Source organism: Ascidiella aspersa, chromosome 5, assembly GCF_963924565.1.
Source record: "Ascidiella aspersa chromosome 5, kaAscAspe10.2, whole genome shotgun sequence".
Classification (NCBI taxonomy): Eukaryota; Metazoa; Chordata; class Ascidiacea; order Phlebobranchia; family Ascidiidae; genus Ascidiella; species Ascidiella aspersa.
In genome coordinates this window covers 1633880-1654583 of record NC_139451.1, presented here as the reverse complement: position 1 = coordinate 1654583, position 20704 = coordinate 1633880, and the positions used below count along the sequence as shown (strand labels likewise).

Genomic DNA, 20704 nt, shown 5'->3' with positions numbered 1-20704 from the left:
ATTCGATCAATTCAATTTTTATCGGATGTTGGGCTTAATTTACTGAGGTGAAGTTTTTCTTTTTTGTTTGGAGTAAAAATGTTATTTTCTGTGAAAATCGTAGCAACCTATGTCCGTTACTTTAAATTGTGTTGCGATACCCGATATTTTGAGGAAAAAACAAGCGACCAAATGATGTCATTACTACTTTTAAATATGTAAATTTAGAAAATTGGTTCAAAGTTGGTGTTTTTCGGTTATTAATTGCAAACTATGGCCAAAATGCTCCTCAATTTGGTATCGATCGGTGTCACCCTAGTATCGGGTATCGGGCACGATACTGTATTATCGGACGTCGAAAAATACTGCTAATACTTAATTATCTGCAATACCTTGTTGTTTTCTGTATACCTCGTTGTTAGGGTAGTTCTACTTTTTCTCAATTACCATGTGCCAATCATTTTGTTGTTGTTTAACAAAATGCTGCGTACAAATGCAATTGAAAGTACTATTTGCGCAAATCTATTTTTACAGTCGTGTTTATTTCAAAACTCTGTGTACTATATCTTGCTTATTAGCTAATTTAATTTTAATTAAGTGCCATCAATGTTAAACTTATGGCACGCAATCCATAATGGAAGTGATTTAAAGTTTCCTTTTTCTAGACTAATTCATGTTGGCTTTTTTCGTGTGTTTGATCAAGTGCAATTTACAGAGATCAGCTATGCATCAGCAATATCAAAGCCCATATATAGAAGTAGGTAACGTTTCAAACTTGTCGAATAGTTTCTCTTGATAAAAATTTATTCGAAACATTCACAAAATGCCACCTACTTCTGTATGGGCTTTGATAGTCATTCTAGTGTTAACTACAACCTCAAACCACTATCTTAAGATTTATTCGAAACATTCACAAAATGCCACCTACTTCTGTATGGGCTTTGATAGTCATTCTAGTGTTAACTACAACCTCAAACCACTATCTTAAGATTTATTCAAAACGTTCACAAAATGCCACCTACTTCTGTATCGGCTTGGATATTTCTACTGCATTTAACTACAACCTTCATCCATTAACAGACAAATTATTTGAAACGTTAACAGAATGCTCCCTACTTCTGTAAGGGCCTAAATCTCCAACCAATATGCTTCAAATCTGTGTGTTGTATAAGTTATGATGTCGCTGTTTGCAGCTTTAATTCATAATTGCGGTATTTTTGTTCGCAATAAAATATATAAATGAATATGTTGTATTTTGGGAATTAATATGAAATAATGAATAGACTGCTTAAGCTTAACATATAAAGGTGAAAATTGATTTAAAAGTGCACAAGGTGTGTTACGTCACATTCGAAAGTATAAGGAACTTAAAAAACAATAAATTGCCCTAGCCTAGTCTATGACAAAAACTCAGTTTAGGTTTGAAAAAGAGATTTAACGAATTGCAAATACACTATTTTTTCTACTTAACACTTGTGACCACAGCGAATTCCATATTCCTCATGACTCTATAAATTAAGAAGGAAATAACTTTAATTTAAAGTTATTGGCCATGAACATCGAAAAGGAAAAAAAATAAAAAAAAACTTGACTTGGACTTAACTCATTGAGTTAAATGTCTTAAGTTGAAATTAAGTGTTTTCATTTAACATTTTATTATGAAATTAAACTATCTAACTCAAGTTTTAGCACTTGAAGCGATTTGATATCTGCATGTGTTTTTTTTACTTCAGTTGTTTTTTTCAACCACGCGAGTTTACCAATTTTAATGGTTCATCGCTTTTCTATTATAACAGTTATTTGACTTGGAGATGACTCTAATTATTACTTGAACTGGGATATGTAAATTTCATTAATTAAAAAAAAATTATTTTAGAAATTAATTGACTGGGACTTATGTCGTTTCAAATCAGGGAGTCGAACCGTTTGACTTTTCTTGTTCAGGTTCGGTTCAGGATTTTTTCGGAATCCGGTTCAGTTCCGGTTTCGGTTCGGAGTAATTTAAAAGTTCCGGTTCAGCTCCGGTTCGAACATCGTTATTTCAAAACCGGTTCATAAAGTTCCGGTTCGGATACAATATAAGTTGCGTTAAATCTAAAAATATGCGTCAAGAAATGTAGAGCATAATCATTACGTGACGTATTGAAAAAAACAGTTAAACATTGACCCAAAACCGGTTCATAAAGTTCCGGTTTGGTTCCAGTTCGACTCCCTGGTATCAACTAATCCTTGTTCAGAAAACCGTTTTTTTTATTCGCAATTAATTTTTAGATGTCAAAGTACCCACTTCTAGTTGTGTGTCATTGTTCCCTCTCTTCTCTCTTCTCTCGCTTTTGTTATTTTTTTGCGCGAAACATTTTTAAGTTGTCTTGAAAAAGATAATAGTAGCCAAAGGTTTTAAACTTCTGGTTTTGTTCAGGTAAAAATGCAACATTTTTAGGGTTTAAGTAATACGGCCGTTCGCCGCTTTTTAATGATTTTGTTGTAAACAAGTCATTTTGAAATAACCTGAGTCGAGGTCAAGTATATTTAAAAAAAAATACCTTTAGTCAGTCATTACTAAACGATAGCATATAAGCAGTAAAACACATTAAATTACATAATATGTGTTGTAAACAAGTCATTTTAGAACAACTTAAGTCCTATTCAAGTATTAGTTTTTGTTAAAATGACAAGCTAAGTCCCAGTTTATTTGATTAGTTTCTCAAGTCAAGTCGTTATTAGAGCTCCAATTCAAATCACTAATTTTAAAATAATTATAAAACATTAAAATTGGTAAGCTCGTCCGATTATAAACAAAAAAGGTAATCATTTACTTAAAAAATTTCAGAAACTTTGTTCAATTTTATAATAACATTTTAACTTAAAGCAATTAATTTTCATTAGTCGAATTCAAGTAATTTGTTCAAAAGACTTAAAGTCATTTAAAAACTGTGACTTAAGTGCACTTAAACCAAGTCATTGTAATTTGTTAGTCATTAAAACACTGAAAAAATGAATAAAATGCAATCAGGCTTGATTTGAGTTAAAATATATGAAAGAGCCTATTTCCTGGCAACTCAATTCAAAAGTATAGTAATCAAGCCATTTTTCATATATTAAACTTCGGTAAATGGCTTAAGGATTAGATTTAACTAAGAAGTACCTTCTTCTGCGAATTTTATTTGAGTCGGGGTGTCAGTTAGTGTTTGGTTGAGGGTGGTTCAGGTATTTTTTATTTTTTGTTATTTCTTGTGCTTCCCAAACGCTAACCCAAATAAAGTTTGTTGCATGGTAGGATTAGCAGACCAGCGCCGTATTTCAAAATTGCAAAATTACAATACTATAATTGTTAAAGCCGTTTACCGACATTTAGTTTTTTAAGTACTGTAAATAACTTTAGCAAAAAATCTTATGGTAATTGGGCAGATCCAGTTACAGTCGTGCAAATTTTATAGTTATTTTTGTTCGTTTTTATGGTTTATTCAGTTGTACATTGTGACTTTGTCACTTATATAATCTCTTTAGTGTTTTAGGATCAGTCAAAGGCCGGCTACGGCAGTTTCACTGTTAAATTTAACAAACTACAAGGATATTTTAAAATGCCTGCGGAAAAAATGGATTCTCAACATGCGACAAGACTTGTGAGTAAAACGCAGCATTATTTATGTTGAATTATTACCAATGGTTGATTCATATAAGCCCCACCCTATTTAAGCGATGCACTCTACTAAAATGCAGCTTATTTATAGTTTTGTAAAGGTGTAAAACCCCAAGTCTTCAGTTACTACTTGTTAGTTATTTAGGTCTACCATATTTTCATCACTCAAAAGAGGACAAACCTTAAAATTAAGTAACATAATAAAATTTCTGTGTAAGTGTAGCTTTTCCAAAGGGTGAAAGATTGTCGAGATTTCAATACAAGTTTTGCTGTCGTATAGTACCACCTGATTACCTTATTCAGAGAAATATTCTAAAATCAGTAAAGTAGGCAACGGTTTAGTTGTTTTAATTAAAAAGTTACTTGAAAAATTAGTCTCGAGCCGAATCATGAAGCCTGGTTGGCCGAAGTCAACCACTTTAGTGTCCTTTTAAAATTAATGGCCCGCGTATAAAATTAAATACCGTTTCAGACTTTTACTAAACAGACTTTCCCTTCTTTCACTCTGCAGCCCTGCCTTAAAGTACTATATTTTTTTTTTTTGTAAACTTTCCAGGCAACCAACCTGAACCTACAGCGCGAGTCGGGAAAACATTGCGACGTTTGCGTGTGCGTCTCTGATAAGAGGTTTCTTGCGCACAAGTGCGTATTGTCGGCGAGCAGCGCAAAACTCGACGCTCTAATACTTGTAAGTTGACAGAATGTTGCGAAAAATGTCTTTGAAATAAAAATATATTAAATAAAAGTTTTATAAAAAACCTTGTGGTTAATATAACTTTGTAATGTAAAAAATTCAACAAATTGAAATATTAGGAAAATATTTATTTGAATAAATTAACACATTTAAGTGTTCTAGTTTATGCAGCCTTTTATTTGACAATTAATCACTGTATAAACAGAATTCTGTTCAAAATATTTTATTTAACTGCCAGTGTAAAATGGATATGGTGGCTAGAAAACTGCAGTAATGAGTAAATAAAAATGTCTAGAAAAAAATTAAACAAAGAGTTCGAAAAAACTTTTAAATAAAAAATCTAACAAAAAGCATATTTGGTTAACGTAACTTTATAATGTAACAAACAAAAAAACAATATTATATATATTTTTTCAAAATAAAAAATGCTTTCTTAGTTTTAATGTGTGTATTGTATTGTCATACTCAAAATAAAAACCTCTAAAACTTTACACTATTTCTTTAATAAAGTAAGTAAAAAAATTGTGAAATCCTATCTAGGTGAAATTTAAACCTTTCAATACAAAAGAGTTTGTCAAAAACAGTTTTTGAATCAGAATACTCGCTGATATGAGCAAAATATTGATATTAGTAATTTATTATGAATTATGTGCAGCTTAAAATTATTTAACAAACATATAACAGTTGTAATCTAAAAAATGATGACTTGTTGCTTTAATGCACGTTTAACTCACATGGTTTGTCACTATAACTGAAAGAAAAATCATGAACTTCTGACAAACTCTTTTCTTCAAAGTTCAACTTCTAAATTTCCTAAAATGTTTTATATCATGCAAAGACGCCTTGCAAGACAATAACCCTGGGTCCCTGGTAATTGTTTACCATATTTGTTATGATTTTTACCTTATTCAATTTTGGTGTTTATGAAAAACAAGGTGTTTTTTATTTACAGGATGCAATCGGCCACAACAGCAGCAGCCAAGATATTGAGATCGAGATTCAAGGAGTTAGTCCTGTCGGTTTTGAGGTAAGATATTCAAGTATTTATGATGTAGTAGACAACAGTGTCATGGTTGTTTCTTGGCTTGCTTCCCACTGAGCTTTTGTAGCTCAGTAAACTGGATGTAGAACCGAATACATACAAAAGTAGTTGTCAGTGTTGTAAACAAGTCATTTTGAAATGACTTAAGTCTAAGTCAAGTCTTTTTGAATAAATAACAAGTCAAGTCCAAGTCATTGATTTGCCCAAGTCATAGTTAGAGTCAACTTCAAGTCCAGCCCTTGTCAAAAAAATAAAACTTGAAATTATGAAAACTGGCAAACTCCTTCGATTATTATGAGCAACTCAAGTCAAAAATAACATAAAAGCAGCATGTAACAAGCAAATTCTTTTATGTGCAAAGATTGGGCTAAATAACGCAATTTTATAAATAATTGCTTAATTAAAACATTTTATTTTAACCCAAGTCATTTATCCAAATGACTTAAGTCAAGTCATTTAAAAACAGTGACTTAAGTGCACTTAAGTCAAGTCATTAATTTAAGTCATTACAACACTGGTAGTTGTTATATGCAATTTTTTTGTAAGTTACAAAAATTGGGTCTTAAATATCTTCCTTGAAAGTGTGAAGCGCCTTAAAGCTGTGCTCAGAAATGTTTTTGTACTTGCACTACTTTCACAAACCTATTTTTCGGCTTGGAATTGCTTGCATTAAAATCCTTACTTGATCGTTTGATTCAGTAAGTCTATAGAGGGCTACGGGTGTACTATATTATTGGTAGTCAAAAAAACAACTTCAGAAAGAGTTAGAGCACAGTGGTTAAACATGGATGTGTAGTTGTTTTTCATTAGATATTCCACTGGGAAGGATTTTAGCAATTTGAGCTATGAAATGCAAATCAAGGAAATGTGCAATACTCTTTTTGACGGGCTTTGTTGGGCAAAACAGTCTCCTAGCATTTCTATTTCATTTTTTAAACAGTTGCACAAAATATAGCCTACTTGTGTAACTACAGCAAAGAACAAATTAGTACTGAGACTTTAATCGTAACGCCCTCCTAAAATTTCTTAGGGTCAAAAGTACGCATTTTGTCGCTTTGAGTATTTCAAAATACAAGACGTCATTGAAACTCAATGTCGAGTTCTTATCAACACAATTGTGTGAGAAATTCTGATGACAGCAATAGGCCTCTCGGTCACTGGTTCATGCAAATTACCAAGCAATGTCAAGGTTTGAAGGGACACAGCCCTATTTGTTACAACTACAGGAAAGCGAAAATGACAAAGGTGTTTAATAAGATTCTTATCCCTCATTGAAAAGTATGACTTTAACGTTTGGATGTCGGAATCGCTAGTTTAAAGCGTTTTGGTTTCTTATTCCAACTAATTTATAAACACATGCTAAGAAAATAGTCTAAAAATAACTCAATTTCTACCTAAAATTGAATAACTTTTAGAAACTGTTGGACTACTTCTATCTTGGCAAGTTGTGTGTGGAGCAACACACGGTGATGCCGGTGTGGATGACGGCAGCTTACCTTGAGCTTACCGAGGTTGTTACGATGTGCAACGAGTTCTGTCAGCAATCTGTGTCACCCATCGCAAGCCAACACATGATAGAAGACACCAAGGTATGTGTGAGAATAAGTTAAAACCGTGGAGCAGACTTGGACAACTAGAAGTTATAGTTTTTTAACTCAATAAATGTAGAGCAATGCGGCTACTAATTCTAATATTCATCTAATGTGTGGATTGCTTGTGCGCTCTAATTCTAATCTAATTTGGATTTTACCAAAAATGCTTCTTTGTAGAACGACAATTTAAAGTTGCTCAGTCAAAACAAAGAATTTAAACTAAAACTCTTTGTTTGAAACCTGTATATGATTTTTACAGTCTGAGAAGCATACATGCTACGCTAAAAAGCAGCACCAATATTAACACACAAATATTTACCATTCACATTATTTTGAGATCAACTGAGATTAAACTAATTTCATTGTGAATAATTAAATGCTTTTTTAAGAATTCTGTAATTCTCATTCTAATCATTCTAATCTGATTTGAGAAAACTCAAAATGATTTAATTCTAATTCCATTTTAATTAAAATGCTTAAATTAGACGCGATATCTCACACAGGGTTGCCACAATGTCTTTTAATTGATTTGCATACTAAAAAGTCTGTGAGAAACCGCTAGTCCTATTTAAACCAATTTTTTGCAAGTTTTGTTGGAAAATAATTTAAAGATAATTGCTAACAGTTGATGCCTATGGTTTTCGATAGTTCACACCGGTTGGCATACAAATGGTTTATTTGAGATTTGCTTTTTTGAAATAAAAAATTTTAAATAAAACCATTTAATGACATATGTTTAAAAAATCCAATTTTTTAGAGCGGTAAAAAAAAAAAAAGTAAAAATTTGATGAAATTTGTGTTTTTTTACTAGCTCTTTCCATTTGCTTTGTAAATAATTACTTTAAGGTATTTGTCACAATGTCAACAAATAGCCTGTAGTGAAAAAAAATTACAATATCTAGACAGCATTTTACCACTTAATTGAAAATTAGCTGGTGATTTAAAAATTTTGCCGGTTAAATGTTTTAAAGAAACCAAACTGAAAAACTTTTGTGTAACTTAAAAAATTCTGCCCACCAATTATTTTTACTGCCACATTTAAAAAGTCTTGTAACTTGAAAAACATATTTCTAAAATAAATAATGTTAAATATCACTTGCAAAGCTTACTGCCAAATAAAAATATTTTATTATTTATTACAGAATGCAAGATCAATGAGCCACAGTAAGTCATTCTTTTTAAAAATCATTAAAAAGATATTTCAAGGGAAGTTAATTGAACTTTATTGATTTTATTTTGGTATTAATTTATTTTTGACTACCTAACCTTTCCATATAGATCATGATATTATACCTAAATATTCTTACCTTTGCATTTTAATGAGAACATATTCCAAGTAGAGTGAAATAAATGAAGTTTTTTTAGATTTATTTTCTTTAAATAAATTCCAACACAAAACCTTTACACAAATAGTGATAATTATTATGCGATGATAATTTGATAAAGGTTTTAGTGGTAAAATTTTTCTGTTTATTTTTTTATTGAGATGTTAAATATTTGAAATATTAGTAATTTTGTGATAAATTATGATTTTGCATCAAATATTAGTCCTAAATTTTACAAATCACAGTAACATAATTTTCATATTTTTTTAGATTCATACTCCGGCAAAAAACATGAGGTATGTTTAACGTAGTATTTTTTTACAAACACGAGATGTTCATTTTTTATTTGTATATTTTAGCAATGTCAAAATCAAGACTGACGTTTCAATAAAAATAAAGTTAACAATATGCTGTTATAATGTCATTTTAAGGTCGCATATTAACTCAAGATATTTGAAAATGGCCGTTTTTGAATTTTTTACAAGCTTCTGCACAACTCTGCTTTATCAGGTCAAAGAAATCCTTACAGTATGTCTTATAAAGTGCCACTTGATTATTCTATTACTGAAGATTGCAAACTAAAGTTACTTTAAATAAAAATACTAAAGCTATTATATTCAAAATATTGTTTTGTTTTTTACAAATCGTTATCATTAGTGTAAAAATTAAAGTGAAGATAAAAAAGTATTGTTATACTAGGATGGCATGAAGTATTGTTGAAACGTTTGTAAACAAAACAAAATGTCAATTTTATTGAATATAATGGCTTTAAATAGTATTTTATTGATATTACTAAAAAACTGTGTATTGTGTTTTAAAGTTACTTTTGAATCTCTAGAACTCGCTCGCCTGGACCGAAGATATGAATGGGATGCAAGAATATGCGTGAGTTCCAAAAACTGTTTAATAATATCACTTTTTGTGTAAAATTCTATATTCGGTAAAAATATTATCACATTGTCTATATAATGATTTAAATTAGCATGTCCGATAATATGGAATCACAGCCTATACCCAATGTCAAGTGCTAGCATCGCTACTCGTTCGATACTAGGGCGATATCAGTGCTGACCCGATACCTAAATAATATAGAAATTTAAGCCATGAATTGCAATCCAAAGCAGCGATTATTTTTTGAATGGTAATTTTAGCAAAAATTGTAGGTTAACAACAGGAGGTAACTAAACTTCCTAATGCTAAAACAAATTTTAGCCTAATAATTTAAAAAAAAAAGGGTTTTGTACAATAAATTTCATCTTTTTTGCTTGTAAGGTCTTGTGTAAATTATTTGAATTATTATTATTTCTGGCATTTTTTGATTAATCTTATCTGTTTTTTTTTTCTTTTGTAGAACTGATTTTGAAGATGGCAACAAAAACCAGGTGATCATCGTTAAAAATACTAAATTACTAAGTTTTTTTAAATTGAAATTGGTAATTAAAGCTTTTATTATTAGCTTGATATTTAAGCTTTCTTAACTTATATTTTAAAAGTGACATCAAAAATAAAATACCTTTTTTTAATTTTATTTTTTTTTTATTTTAATTTCAGAACAACAAGTCAATCCCAGCCCACAGGTAAGACTTTTTTGTGGATATATAAAGAAGGTTAAAAATAAATTCAAAACAGTTACAAAATGCTTCCTACTTCTGTATGGGCATTGATATTTATTCTATGTCTAACTACAATCTTCAGCTCATATTTTAAGATTTATTTTAAAGATTTAAACTTTTAAAATGCTCCCTACTTCTCCATGGGCTTTTCGGATTCATACAGAATAGTTTAAAGCAGTGGTTCTCAACCGGGGGTCCGCAAAACGTTTTCAGGGGGTCCAGAAAACTTATAAATATACCATTATTAATTCAATTAACGCTAGGAAATAACTAACGCTTGATAACATGCTAATCACAATCTTGGTAAGTGATAAAATCATATTGTAACATGTTGTAAATCGAATTCTTAGTGTGACAGAACACTTCCATTGTGATGTAACACAGTAGATTGTAAAATGGGAGGCAGAGGAATTACAACAGTTCATATGTACTGCATTTTGATTTATGCTATCATTCTCAAAGATAACGTCTAGCATTGTCAAAAACACTACCACGCATTTTAAGACTTGCTTTGGCGATGCAGCAGCAGAAATCACTTAAACCTGTCACAAAGTAAATTGGTGTTGTGTGTTACTTTACTCAACACAAGGTGCACTAGACAGACATACTGATTTACTAAAAAGAACTAAACGCAGATATCACACCAGAAATATGTTAGGGGTTTTCCGCGACCGTTTGAAAGCATCAAAAAGGGGTCACCGGTACATAAAGGTTGAGAACCACTGCTTTAAAGGATAATTCTTTATTCATTTTTAGCATGGTTATTTCAATGGTCAAAATAGTTTGTTGTATTTTTTGTGAGCTGTGATATGGCTGATTTAATAATTTATTGCGTGACTCATAATAACACTTTAAACAATCAATAAGTTTAAATCATTGTGTTTACTTTCAGAGTCGGCCAAGGTTTTTCACAGGATGAAAAGATAGAATGTGAATCCATAATGGCCGAGGTAAGATCTAAAATTTGCACATTTTTTTGTATTTTGCAACTATATTTGATAATATGTGTATAATGTGTTACAATTTTGCTAGTTATGTCTTTTTTTAGAAGATGTTAAAATATGTACAGATTTTTTTAATTTTTGAAATACAACTTAAATAAATAAAAAAAATAATTTTTATGATAGCGCCAAGCGTATTGCTTTGCTGCGTAAAGTAAAAATGCTTGAAAAAAGTTTTCTTTGAATCTTCCAAACCTGGAGTCCGTAACGTGGTTTCTCGACTCGCTCCTCTCTGAGCCTGCATAGCTCAGTTGGTAGAGCGACGGTCCCGGCTTGACCAGAGGTCGTGAGTTCGAACCTCACTGCAGGCTAGTTGTTTTTCTGGCTTGCTCTGCTTGCATCACTGATCGACAGGTTTAGTGAGTCTGCATTGGTTTTCAGTTTACTAATGATATGTAAGCCGTAATCGTTGGTCAAAAAGCAGAAGGGGCTAGATTTCAGTTGTTAACACAAATATTTGTGTACATATGTTTCATTGACTAAGAAAAACAAAGCAGAATATACAAATTAGTAGTTATTGTAACTGAAACAAGCACCAGTCTAAAAATTGTTTTATGTCATTTTCTCCAATGCAAAATACCCAAATAAAGCTTTTTACGCAGAACGCACAAAACATTACAAAAGGAAAAAATTAAGGACACATGATGCTTTGAAAACACAAAAAACTTTTGCATTTATATTTTTTAAATTCTATAAAATGTAATTTTCTTGAGAGCCACAACATAGAACTTTAAAAATCAGTAGCTCAAAAACTTGCAAATCGCAAAATAATCAACCATATTTCGCGGTTAGTATTTCACTGTAAAGCAGTGGTTGTCAACCCTTTGAGCTTACGGAACGGTAAAATTTCAAAACAAATTTTGCGGACCCGTGTCAACCCAAAATGTAATTACGACAAAAGTATGCAAATCAAAAGCAAAGAATGGAAACTGCAATTTAATGAGCAATTACGTGTTATATGCGGTTCTATTGAAGTTTTTCACATACAACTGGTCTTAAAGTTTAAGACTTAAACGAGTTGTAGCCTATTTTTAATCAATTGGGCACAACATTTGCCGCATTGTGACGTACGATACAGTACTGAACATAGTAGGCCATTAAGTCTATGTTACGTCACAATGCAGCGAAATGTTTAACTGACGAAGTTCTAAATTTAATGGAAAATCCTTTAACAGCTTGCATTTGCAATTAAGATATAAAATTAAACTATATTTGGCGGACCGACTGGAAAGTTGACACAGACTAAATTACCATTACCACAACAAAAGTGAAATAAAACAACCGCAGTCTAAAGTATAAGCAATCGAATTTCGATAAATTGTGTTTAAAGTTTATTTTTATTGTGGAACAACACTTCAAAAGTAGACGGCAACATATTTGCAGGTCCGATTGCTTATTTGCGAGGGACACTAGACACTTTAAGCACACAAAAAAAGTTTTGCATTTTTATTTTTTAAATTCTTTACAATGTAATTTAACTTCAAAAATCAGTAGCTAAAAAACATGTAAATCGCAAAATAATGAACCATATTTCGCAGTTAGTATTTTAATTTAAAGCATAGGACAGCATAAAGGCAGAATTAACACCAAGCGTAACATGTGAATATTAACATTACCATAAAAAAGTGAAATTAAACAACCCCAGTCTAAAGCCACCGGACTGCGAATTTTCAATTTCTACTAAATTGTGCTAACAAGAAATTTAACCAAGCCTGCACTTGTTAAAAGTTTATTTTTGTTGTGAAACAACACAAAAAGGTAGACGGCAAAATACCTGCAAGAGTGTATAATTCCTGCTAGTTTTCTAAATCCTTGGAAAACCAAACCTAACTCCACCACAAACTTTTCGCGATATTTGTCTTTAGCATTCCATAAAATTTCTTGCAGATCAACAAATTGACACCAGCATTGCACTTATTTGAAAGTCATTTTTCTTTAGGTGGTTCAGTTGCGTCAACAGCACCAGCAACTTCAACGCTTACAACAAGAACAAGCGCGAATACACGGGGGAGAGGTCAGGAAACGACCGCAGCAGAACACAACGATAAAGAATGAACAACCCGAAGTTAAACGCAGGTAAGGGAAAACTTCTAAAAAAGCTGGTTTTTCCAAAACTATAAAGATATGCAAAGTTAAGTAATAAATAATTTAGAAGTCCAATGCTGATTATAACTCTAAGTTAAGTCATTTGCTGGATAACTTAAGTCTAAGTCAAATTATTTGCTTAACAACCCAATGTAACTCAAAATATATGTGGGATAACTAAGTCTAAGTGGAGTAATTTGCTGGATAACTTACGTCTATTTCAAAAAGTAGTTTTCGCAAAACCTTTAGTCAAGGAAACGCAAAGTTTTCAGCAAATAACTCAATAAACGATTTCATAAAACATTTTAAATTCATTAACTGTAAAATTTTGTCAAATTTCGGTCTCATTAAATCAAACCTTAGATTTAGGTTTTCTGTGTATTTAACTAAAAAGTATTTTTTTTAGTTTTCCAATTATTAAAAACCTTAGCCATTTCGTTGTAAAGATAGATAGATAGAAATATATCATAATCGCTGATTTAGTTCACCAAAAGCCATGGCACTTCCAAATCTGTAACTCTATGTACAAAGCAGGACAGGCTAGAAAAACAACTTGCCTGCAGTGAGGTTCGAACTCACTACCTCGGTCATACCGGGACCGTTGCTCTACCAACTGAGCTACACAGGCTCAGAGGGGAGCAAGCCTAGAAACAACCATAGCATTGTTGCCTGCTGCATCCTGTTCGTAAAACTAGTATGTGGTGAGGTGCGAACTCACGACCTCCGGCCATACCGGGACCGTCGCTCTACCATCTGAGGTATACAGGCTCAGATGGGAGCAAGCCGAGAAACAACGATAGCACCCATGCCTATTGCATCCTGCACATTTGTTACAACACATATTTGTGTGTATCATTCAATCGCTAAATTAGTCGCGTCCCCTGTGATTTTTTATCTTGATTTTTTCGCTCAAAAACACAAAAAGGAAAATTGAGTAATACTGAGAATATTGAGTAACAAATGTACAACCAAAAAAATATTTAAAGATTGGTAAATTCAACCATTTTTTTCGTTACAGTCGAAGAAAGAAGGCTTACTCATCGCACGAGGACGAAACGATAACGGTTCAAGTCACTTCCAATACCCCTGTGATCCAAACTCCCCCACAGGTAAAAAAATATCGAAGTTAATTAATTATTTTCGTGGTCGGCAAATAGTGGGTTGCGAGACCATTGAGTTTGAGTCGCGGAATCTAGGTTTTCTTTCTAGAATATGTTTCCAAAAATATTTTTTTTGTTTTTTTTAAAATGATTTTTTAAAAAATCTTTTTTTTTTCAAACTTAAACCAGATATTTTTCGCTTTACGCCAATGTTTTCCCAACCTTTACTGTACTAGCGCCTGCTTTTACTCGACAGATTCTTTAAACACCCTCATTGTACAACAAACCCGGGGATTGGTTTTAAAAAAATTTTACATTCGGACGCGGAATAACAATTTAAAATATAATGCTGGAAAATCGCCATAAAACAAGTGACTTGAATCGAATTTTAAATAAATTCAGCGAATATGGATCGAGGACGTAACAAGTTTCGAAGCAGATTTTTTCGATTAAACAACATCTTTACCACGTTCACCCAGTTCTGACAATTTTAAAAAACATTTTTTTACTTTTTTAATTAATCGTGTGTTGTAAAGGGCTTTTAGTTTGCATGCAATTAAATAATTTTTTTTTTCGTATTTCTTTCTACAATGTTTGACTTTTCTTTTTTCTTTATAATCTTAACTGAACAGTTGTTTGTAAATTTTCCTATATTTTGCACGCAAATTAAAGTAAAAATTTTTTTTGTATATTTGTCTTAAAAAGTTTTACTTTTCTCTTTTTTCATAATTTTACCTTACTAGTTGTATTTCAAATCCTTTTTATTTTGCACGCAAATTAAATTTAAATTGTTTTGTATATTTTTTCAACAAAGTTTTACTTTTCTTTTTTTTCCATAATTTTACTTGACCGGTTACCACATTTGTTTTTGTCAGGTTTCCCCGGTTCCAGATTACACCGGGAATAGGTTGCCACCGGACTTTCGATTGATTGACACCGAATATTGCCAGTCGCTCTACACAAAATACCCTCACGTCAAAAAGGTTGGTTATACAGCACTTTAATATGTTTGAAAATCAAGTGGGAATAAAATGTAATAAATAAAAAAAATCACTCAACAAAACCTTCAATTAATAACTTAAAAATCACACTTAATGACAAGTTTGTAGTTAGTGTTTAAAAAATTTATTCTAAACAAATTTAAAACAAATACGTTTTCCACAAAATCATTTGGGTTTCATGATACCGTTCTACTGTCAAACACTCCACTGCTGTGCTCAGCATCCTTCTAATGTATTTTTCTTTTTAACGTGGTTTTCCTGGGTAGTCTTTTATTCTACGTGAGATAAACAACATTAAAAATTCTCCTTTTACAAACCTTCTATTAAAAACTCAAAAAAACCTTCTAGTTATAACTTAAAAATCACCCAAACTTAATGGTACGTTTTCAGTTAGATACCAGTTATATAACTGATAGTGTAGATTTAAGTCTTACTTTAGGTAATGATTTCTCAACCGGGGTACCGCGGCGCTCTATGTACCATGTTAACGCTTAAGGGTACCAGGAGATATGTTAAATTTTTTAGGATTTCAATTTTTGCTCTATTGGTAAGCTTCTTGGTACAATTTTTTGTGCATGATAAAAGTGCCAATAATTAAAATGATTTTTTTCAACCTTGTTGCACAGTTTATGCGCTGCTTCAATCTCGTTTGTTGTAACGTTACAGTTGATCACTTATCAAAAATACGAGCAAGGGTGCCCTATTTATAATCTTAACGGTTTCGCGTCAAGACAGTATGCGAAACACTGCTAGTCTGCTACAATTACTATTTTTTTGTTTTTAGGAAGCGGTTGAAATCACGAATTGCAGCGCCCTTGACTTACTCGACAAGTCAAAAGCAAGAAAGAGGAAATCTGTTGAACAAAACACCTTAAATGTAAGTAATTTATCTTAAAACTTCCCTAAGTGTAAGTAATTGATCTCAAAAAAAACCTTAATGTAAGTAATTTAAAAAAACTTCTTAATTGTAAGTAATTTATCCCAAATTTTAATAAAATTTAACTAAAAGTTGTTGCATTTGGCACCTTTCTTCTTTAGAGCAATATTTATATAGAAATTAACTAAAACTAATGAAAAAATACTTATTACTTATATTAAAAAGTCTTTGAACTGCCAAATGTTTTTTCGAAAATTTTGCAAGGTCTTTGATTTATTTTGAAATCCACGTGCAACTAAAAGTGTGTTTGAAAAGTGCGACGATAAACCAAAACTATTTGTGCTTGTGCTAACCATGGCATTTATACTGTTTTAATTTTGTATTATCTTAAACATGGTGATCCAATTTTAAGCCTTAGAAGTTTTGTCTTTGAATATATTTCTTAATAATGTGCGATTGAACATCTTTACGCAAACAAAAAAATCAATAAAAACTAGTGGTTTATCCCCCAAATTTGTGTTTTTCAATTTTGTGGCCGAAAAATTTGTGACCTAAAAAAATTCAAAAATCGAAAAAAATTTTCTCGTTTTTTTGCCCGATGCGCCACCAAGTTATAAACCCCGCTAACCCCACTTTTACCCCAGAATGTTGTCCGTATGATCCTCGACACGATAAAGATCGTCGACTCGACCGACCCAAGAGTTGAAGACGCTCTTTTCCTCGTGAGTATAAAATTAAAAAGTTGTGCTTTACCTTTTCTGCGCATCATACAGGGATGTCCTAAAGTTTTTGAATGTGTTTGAATTGATTTAGGCCAAAATTTCTCCATCTTTTTTTTGCCAATTACTAAAACTTTGTACAACAGTGGTGACGCGATTTCGTCAGTATACGTTTTATGGTAAACAAAACAGAAGGGGCATAAGCCTAAAACAGTTCGAATTTAATAGTTGTCAGCCATATGTCTTCGTGTTTATCTTATAGTTTTCATAAATTTTCAAGAAGACTTATCTTAATAAATCTAACCTATGCGAATTACTGCAGTTTGCGACCCAACCAAATCAAACAGCGACACAATTAGGGTCGCGGCCCATAGGTTGAGAAACACTGAATTTCGTATTGAAAAGAAAAGCTCTATGATTTTCTAAAGTCTCTAAATTGAGTTACTTATTGAAAAATCCTTAAAAATTCTTATGACTTTCCAAAATCTTTAAATAGTCTTTAAATTTATTTCACGCTCACCTTAAGTTAGGTGTTGACGTCATTTATAGTGTTTTGTGTTTAATTATTCTCAAAACGACAAGCTATCCAATTTTGGTTGTTTTAAAGTCTTTAAAAAAACAAAGTGTTTTTAAAAAGTGTGACAAGGGTATTACATTCTAGTGTTGTGCTTGTGAAATGTTTTTTTCCTCATAGAGCGCTTTGTCGCTTAATGCTAATCTCTCTTTGCTTCCCTCTGGTGTTAGATAATGGACCACTTTGATTGTTTACGAGCTTCCATTAACGACCCAACCGTGAGGAGGAGCCTCCTGGTGAAAGTGAAGCATTCCATCCACTGCAAGAAGTGGAGGGTTAAGCAATCACTTAATAAAAGTAAGTTCAATAACTGGTTGTTCGGAGTAAAACCAATAAAACACATAGATACTAAAAAGTAAATACTGAATGCAAAATATTTAAATACTAAACAAAATACTAAATAAAATACTAAATAAAATACTAAATAAAAACTAAATAAAAACTAAATAAAATACTAAATAAAATACTAAATAAAATGCTAAATAAAATACTAAATAAAATACTAAATAAAATACTAAATAAAATGCTAAATAAAATGCTAAATAAAATACTAAATAAAATACTAAATGAAATACTAAATAAAATACTAAATAAAATAGTTAATACTTAAATACTAAACTAAATATTAAATACTAAACATAGTACAGGTACAAAATAAAATATACGGATTTTTGCACTTCATTAACCGGAATGGTAAAACCAATGAAAGTAAGTTTAAAATTTTAATACCTCATTGTTAGGCAATGCTAAGTAAAACAGACTAAATTGAGTTGTCGTCAAACTATCACTTAATAAAAGTAAGTTTTCCGTTTGTGATGCAAAACCAACAAAATGTGTATTTTATGACCATTTGCGATTAAACCGGTGAGCCAGGATTGGCATCGTGTATCGGCTCCGATCCGATATTATCGGACACTTCCTAGCATCAATTATAAAATTGTCCGTCTGTGCGTATTTTATGAGTCAACTTTTCAATAATCTATTCAGCAAATCATGGCAATAAACTTACATCTCAAGAATCTGTTAACATGATGCCAGAACCTCAAAAAAATTATGTGAAAAAAATTTAAACGGAATTTTTTACGTTTGAAAGTAGTAAAGTCAATTTTAAAAAGATGTTCAATATGAATTTGAGGATGCTATAAGAAACGTTTATTTTGATTTTAACAGTGCAATTTTTTTTTTAATTTTATAGTTTTCAATCAGTCAATTTTGACGAAAGAAGCGAACATAATGTTTTACATTTTTTTTACGACTAAAGGACTCTTTTTTGTATTATTGAACTGTTTATTCGACAAATATGTTTCTTAAAATGCACCGACGTTTCGATGACCTATTCAGGAAATCTTCATCAGGGAAATCAAATTAGCGAAAACTATATATTTAGTCAAACTACAACAAAAACATTGCAATTTGATTTCTTGCAGGTAACTGTCAGCATGAAAAAAACAATGAAAAAAAGAGGAAAATTAAAAAAATTAATAAAATTAAAACAAATAAAAGAAAATATACATAAAACACTGCAATAAATAAATGACTCTTGCCAAATTTATTTTTTTTCTCGCAATTTTATTTTTCAGGTCTCGCCAGAGAAGCCGAGATAAACACAACTCCTCTTTCAATCGAGGACTCCTTCCAATAAAACCACGTCACATATGACGTCATCGAAATGTCGTGACCAAGCGCGATGACGTCGTCAAACTATATGACGTAGTGTTATTATTGTGTCGTCACTATTACTTTGCGTACTGTGGCAATGTTTGAAACGTCACGATTAACGTGATGATGTCATAAAAACGTTATGACGTCATGACCTAACCAGGGGTGTCAGATACTTCTTTTATTCCGATATAAATATCGCCGATCCGACCCGATACCAAATGACGTCATTACTATGGTCAAACAAGCAATAAGGTGAAATAAAAACGTTCAAAGTCTTTTTTTCAGTTTATTTTGCCCTAATTTGGTAAGTTCAAGTTTAGTTGCCTTTAATTGTTAACCTACCATTTTGCAAATATTGCTTGGTAAATTCACAAACACATTGCTAAAACTTTTAGCTTAATTTGGTATCGGATCGGCACCGATAACTATCTAGTATCGGACGAGTATCGATATAATACAATCTAGTATCGGACAAGTATCGATATTCTACAATCTGGTATCGGACAAGTATCGATATAATACAATCTAGTATCGGACGAGTATCGATATTCTACAATCTGGTATCGGACAAGTATCGATATAATACAATCTAGTATCGGACGAGTATCGATATTCTACAATCTGGTATCGATATTATACAATCTAGTATCGATATTATACAATCTAGTATCGATATTATACAATCTGGTATCGGACAAGTATCGATATAATACAATCTAGTATCGGACGAGTATCGATATTCTACAATCTGGTATCGGACAAGTATCGATATTATACAATCTAGTATCGATATTATACAATCTGGTATCGGACAAGTATCGATATTATACAATCTAGTATCGGACAAGTATCGATATTATACAATCTAGTATCGGACAAGTATCGATATTATACAATCTGGTATCGGACAAGTATCGATATTATACAATCTAGTATCGATATTATACAATCTGGTATCGGACAAGTATCGATATTATACAATCTAGTATCGGACAAGTATCGATATAATACAATCTAGTATCGGACAAGTATCGATATTATACAATCTAGTATCGGACAAGTATCGATATTATACAATCTAGTATCGGACGAGTATCGATATTCTACAATCTGGTATCGGACAAGTATCGATATAATACAATCTAGTATCGGACGAGTATCGATATTCTACAATCTGGTATCGATATTATACAATCTAGTATCGATATTATACAATCTAGTATCGATATTATACAATCTGGTATCGGACAAGTATCGATATAATACAATCTAGTATCGGACGAGTATCGATATTCTACAATCTGGTATCGGACAAGTATCGATATTATACAATCTAGTATCGATATTATACAATCTGGTATCGGACAAGTATCGATATTATACAATCTAGTATCGGACAAGTATCGATATAATACAATCTAGTATCGGACAAGTATCGATATTATACAATCTAGTATCGGACAAGTATCGATATTATACAATCTAGTATCGGACGAGTATCGATATTCTACAATCTGGTATCGGACAAGTATCGATATAATACAATCTAGTATCGGACGAGTATCGATATTCTACAATCTGGTATCGATATTATACAATCTAGTATCGATATTATACAATCTAGTATCGATATTATACAATCTGGTATCGGACAAGTATCGATATAATACAATCTAGTATCGGACAAGTATCGATATTATACAATCTAGTATCGATATTATACAATCTGGTATCGGACAAGTATCGATATTATACAATCTAGTATCGGACAAGTATCGATATTATACAATCTAGTTTTGA

General features: G+C 31.5%; 1 protein-coding gene and 1 non-coding gene across 2 annotated transcripts; one reads left to right on the top strand and one right to left on the bottom strand.

Annotated features, from left to right (window-relative positions):
• Positions 1-3485: 3485 nt before the first annotated feature.
• LOC146141435 (uncharacterized) lies at positions 3486-19339 on the top strand. Its single transcript, XM_083390121.1, has 17 exons — positions 3486-3602; positions 4176-4307; positions 5266-5340; positions 6771-6944; positions 8090-8111; positions 8543-8568; positions 9111-9157; positions 9624-9654; positions 9824-9849; positions 10778-10835; positions 12826-12962; positions 13990-14080; positions 14947-15054; positions 15857-15949; positions 16594-16671; positions 17413-17539; positions 18823-19339. Exons 1-17 carry the CDS (start codon positions 3561-3563, stop codon positions 18882-18884), a joined length of 1329 nt encoding a protein of 442 aa, XP_083246247.1. The 5' UTR covers positions 3486-3560; the 3' UTR covers positions 18885-19339.
• On the bottom strand, positions 13526-13599 carry Trnat-ggu (transfer RNA threonine (anticodon GGU)). The gene has a single exon. It is a non-coding gene; the product is annotated as a tRNA-Thr (tRNA).
• Positions 19340-20704: the final 1365 nt, after the last annotated feature.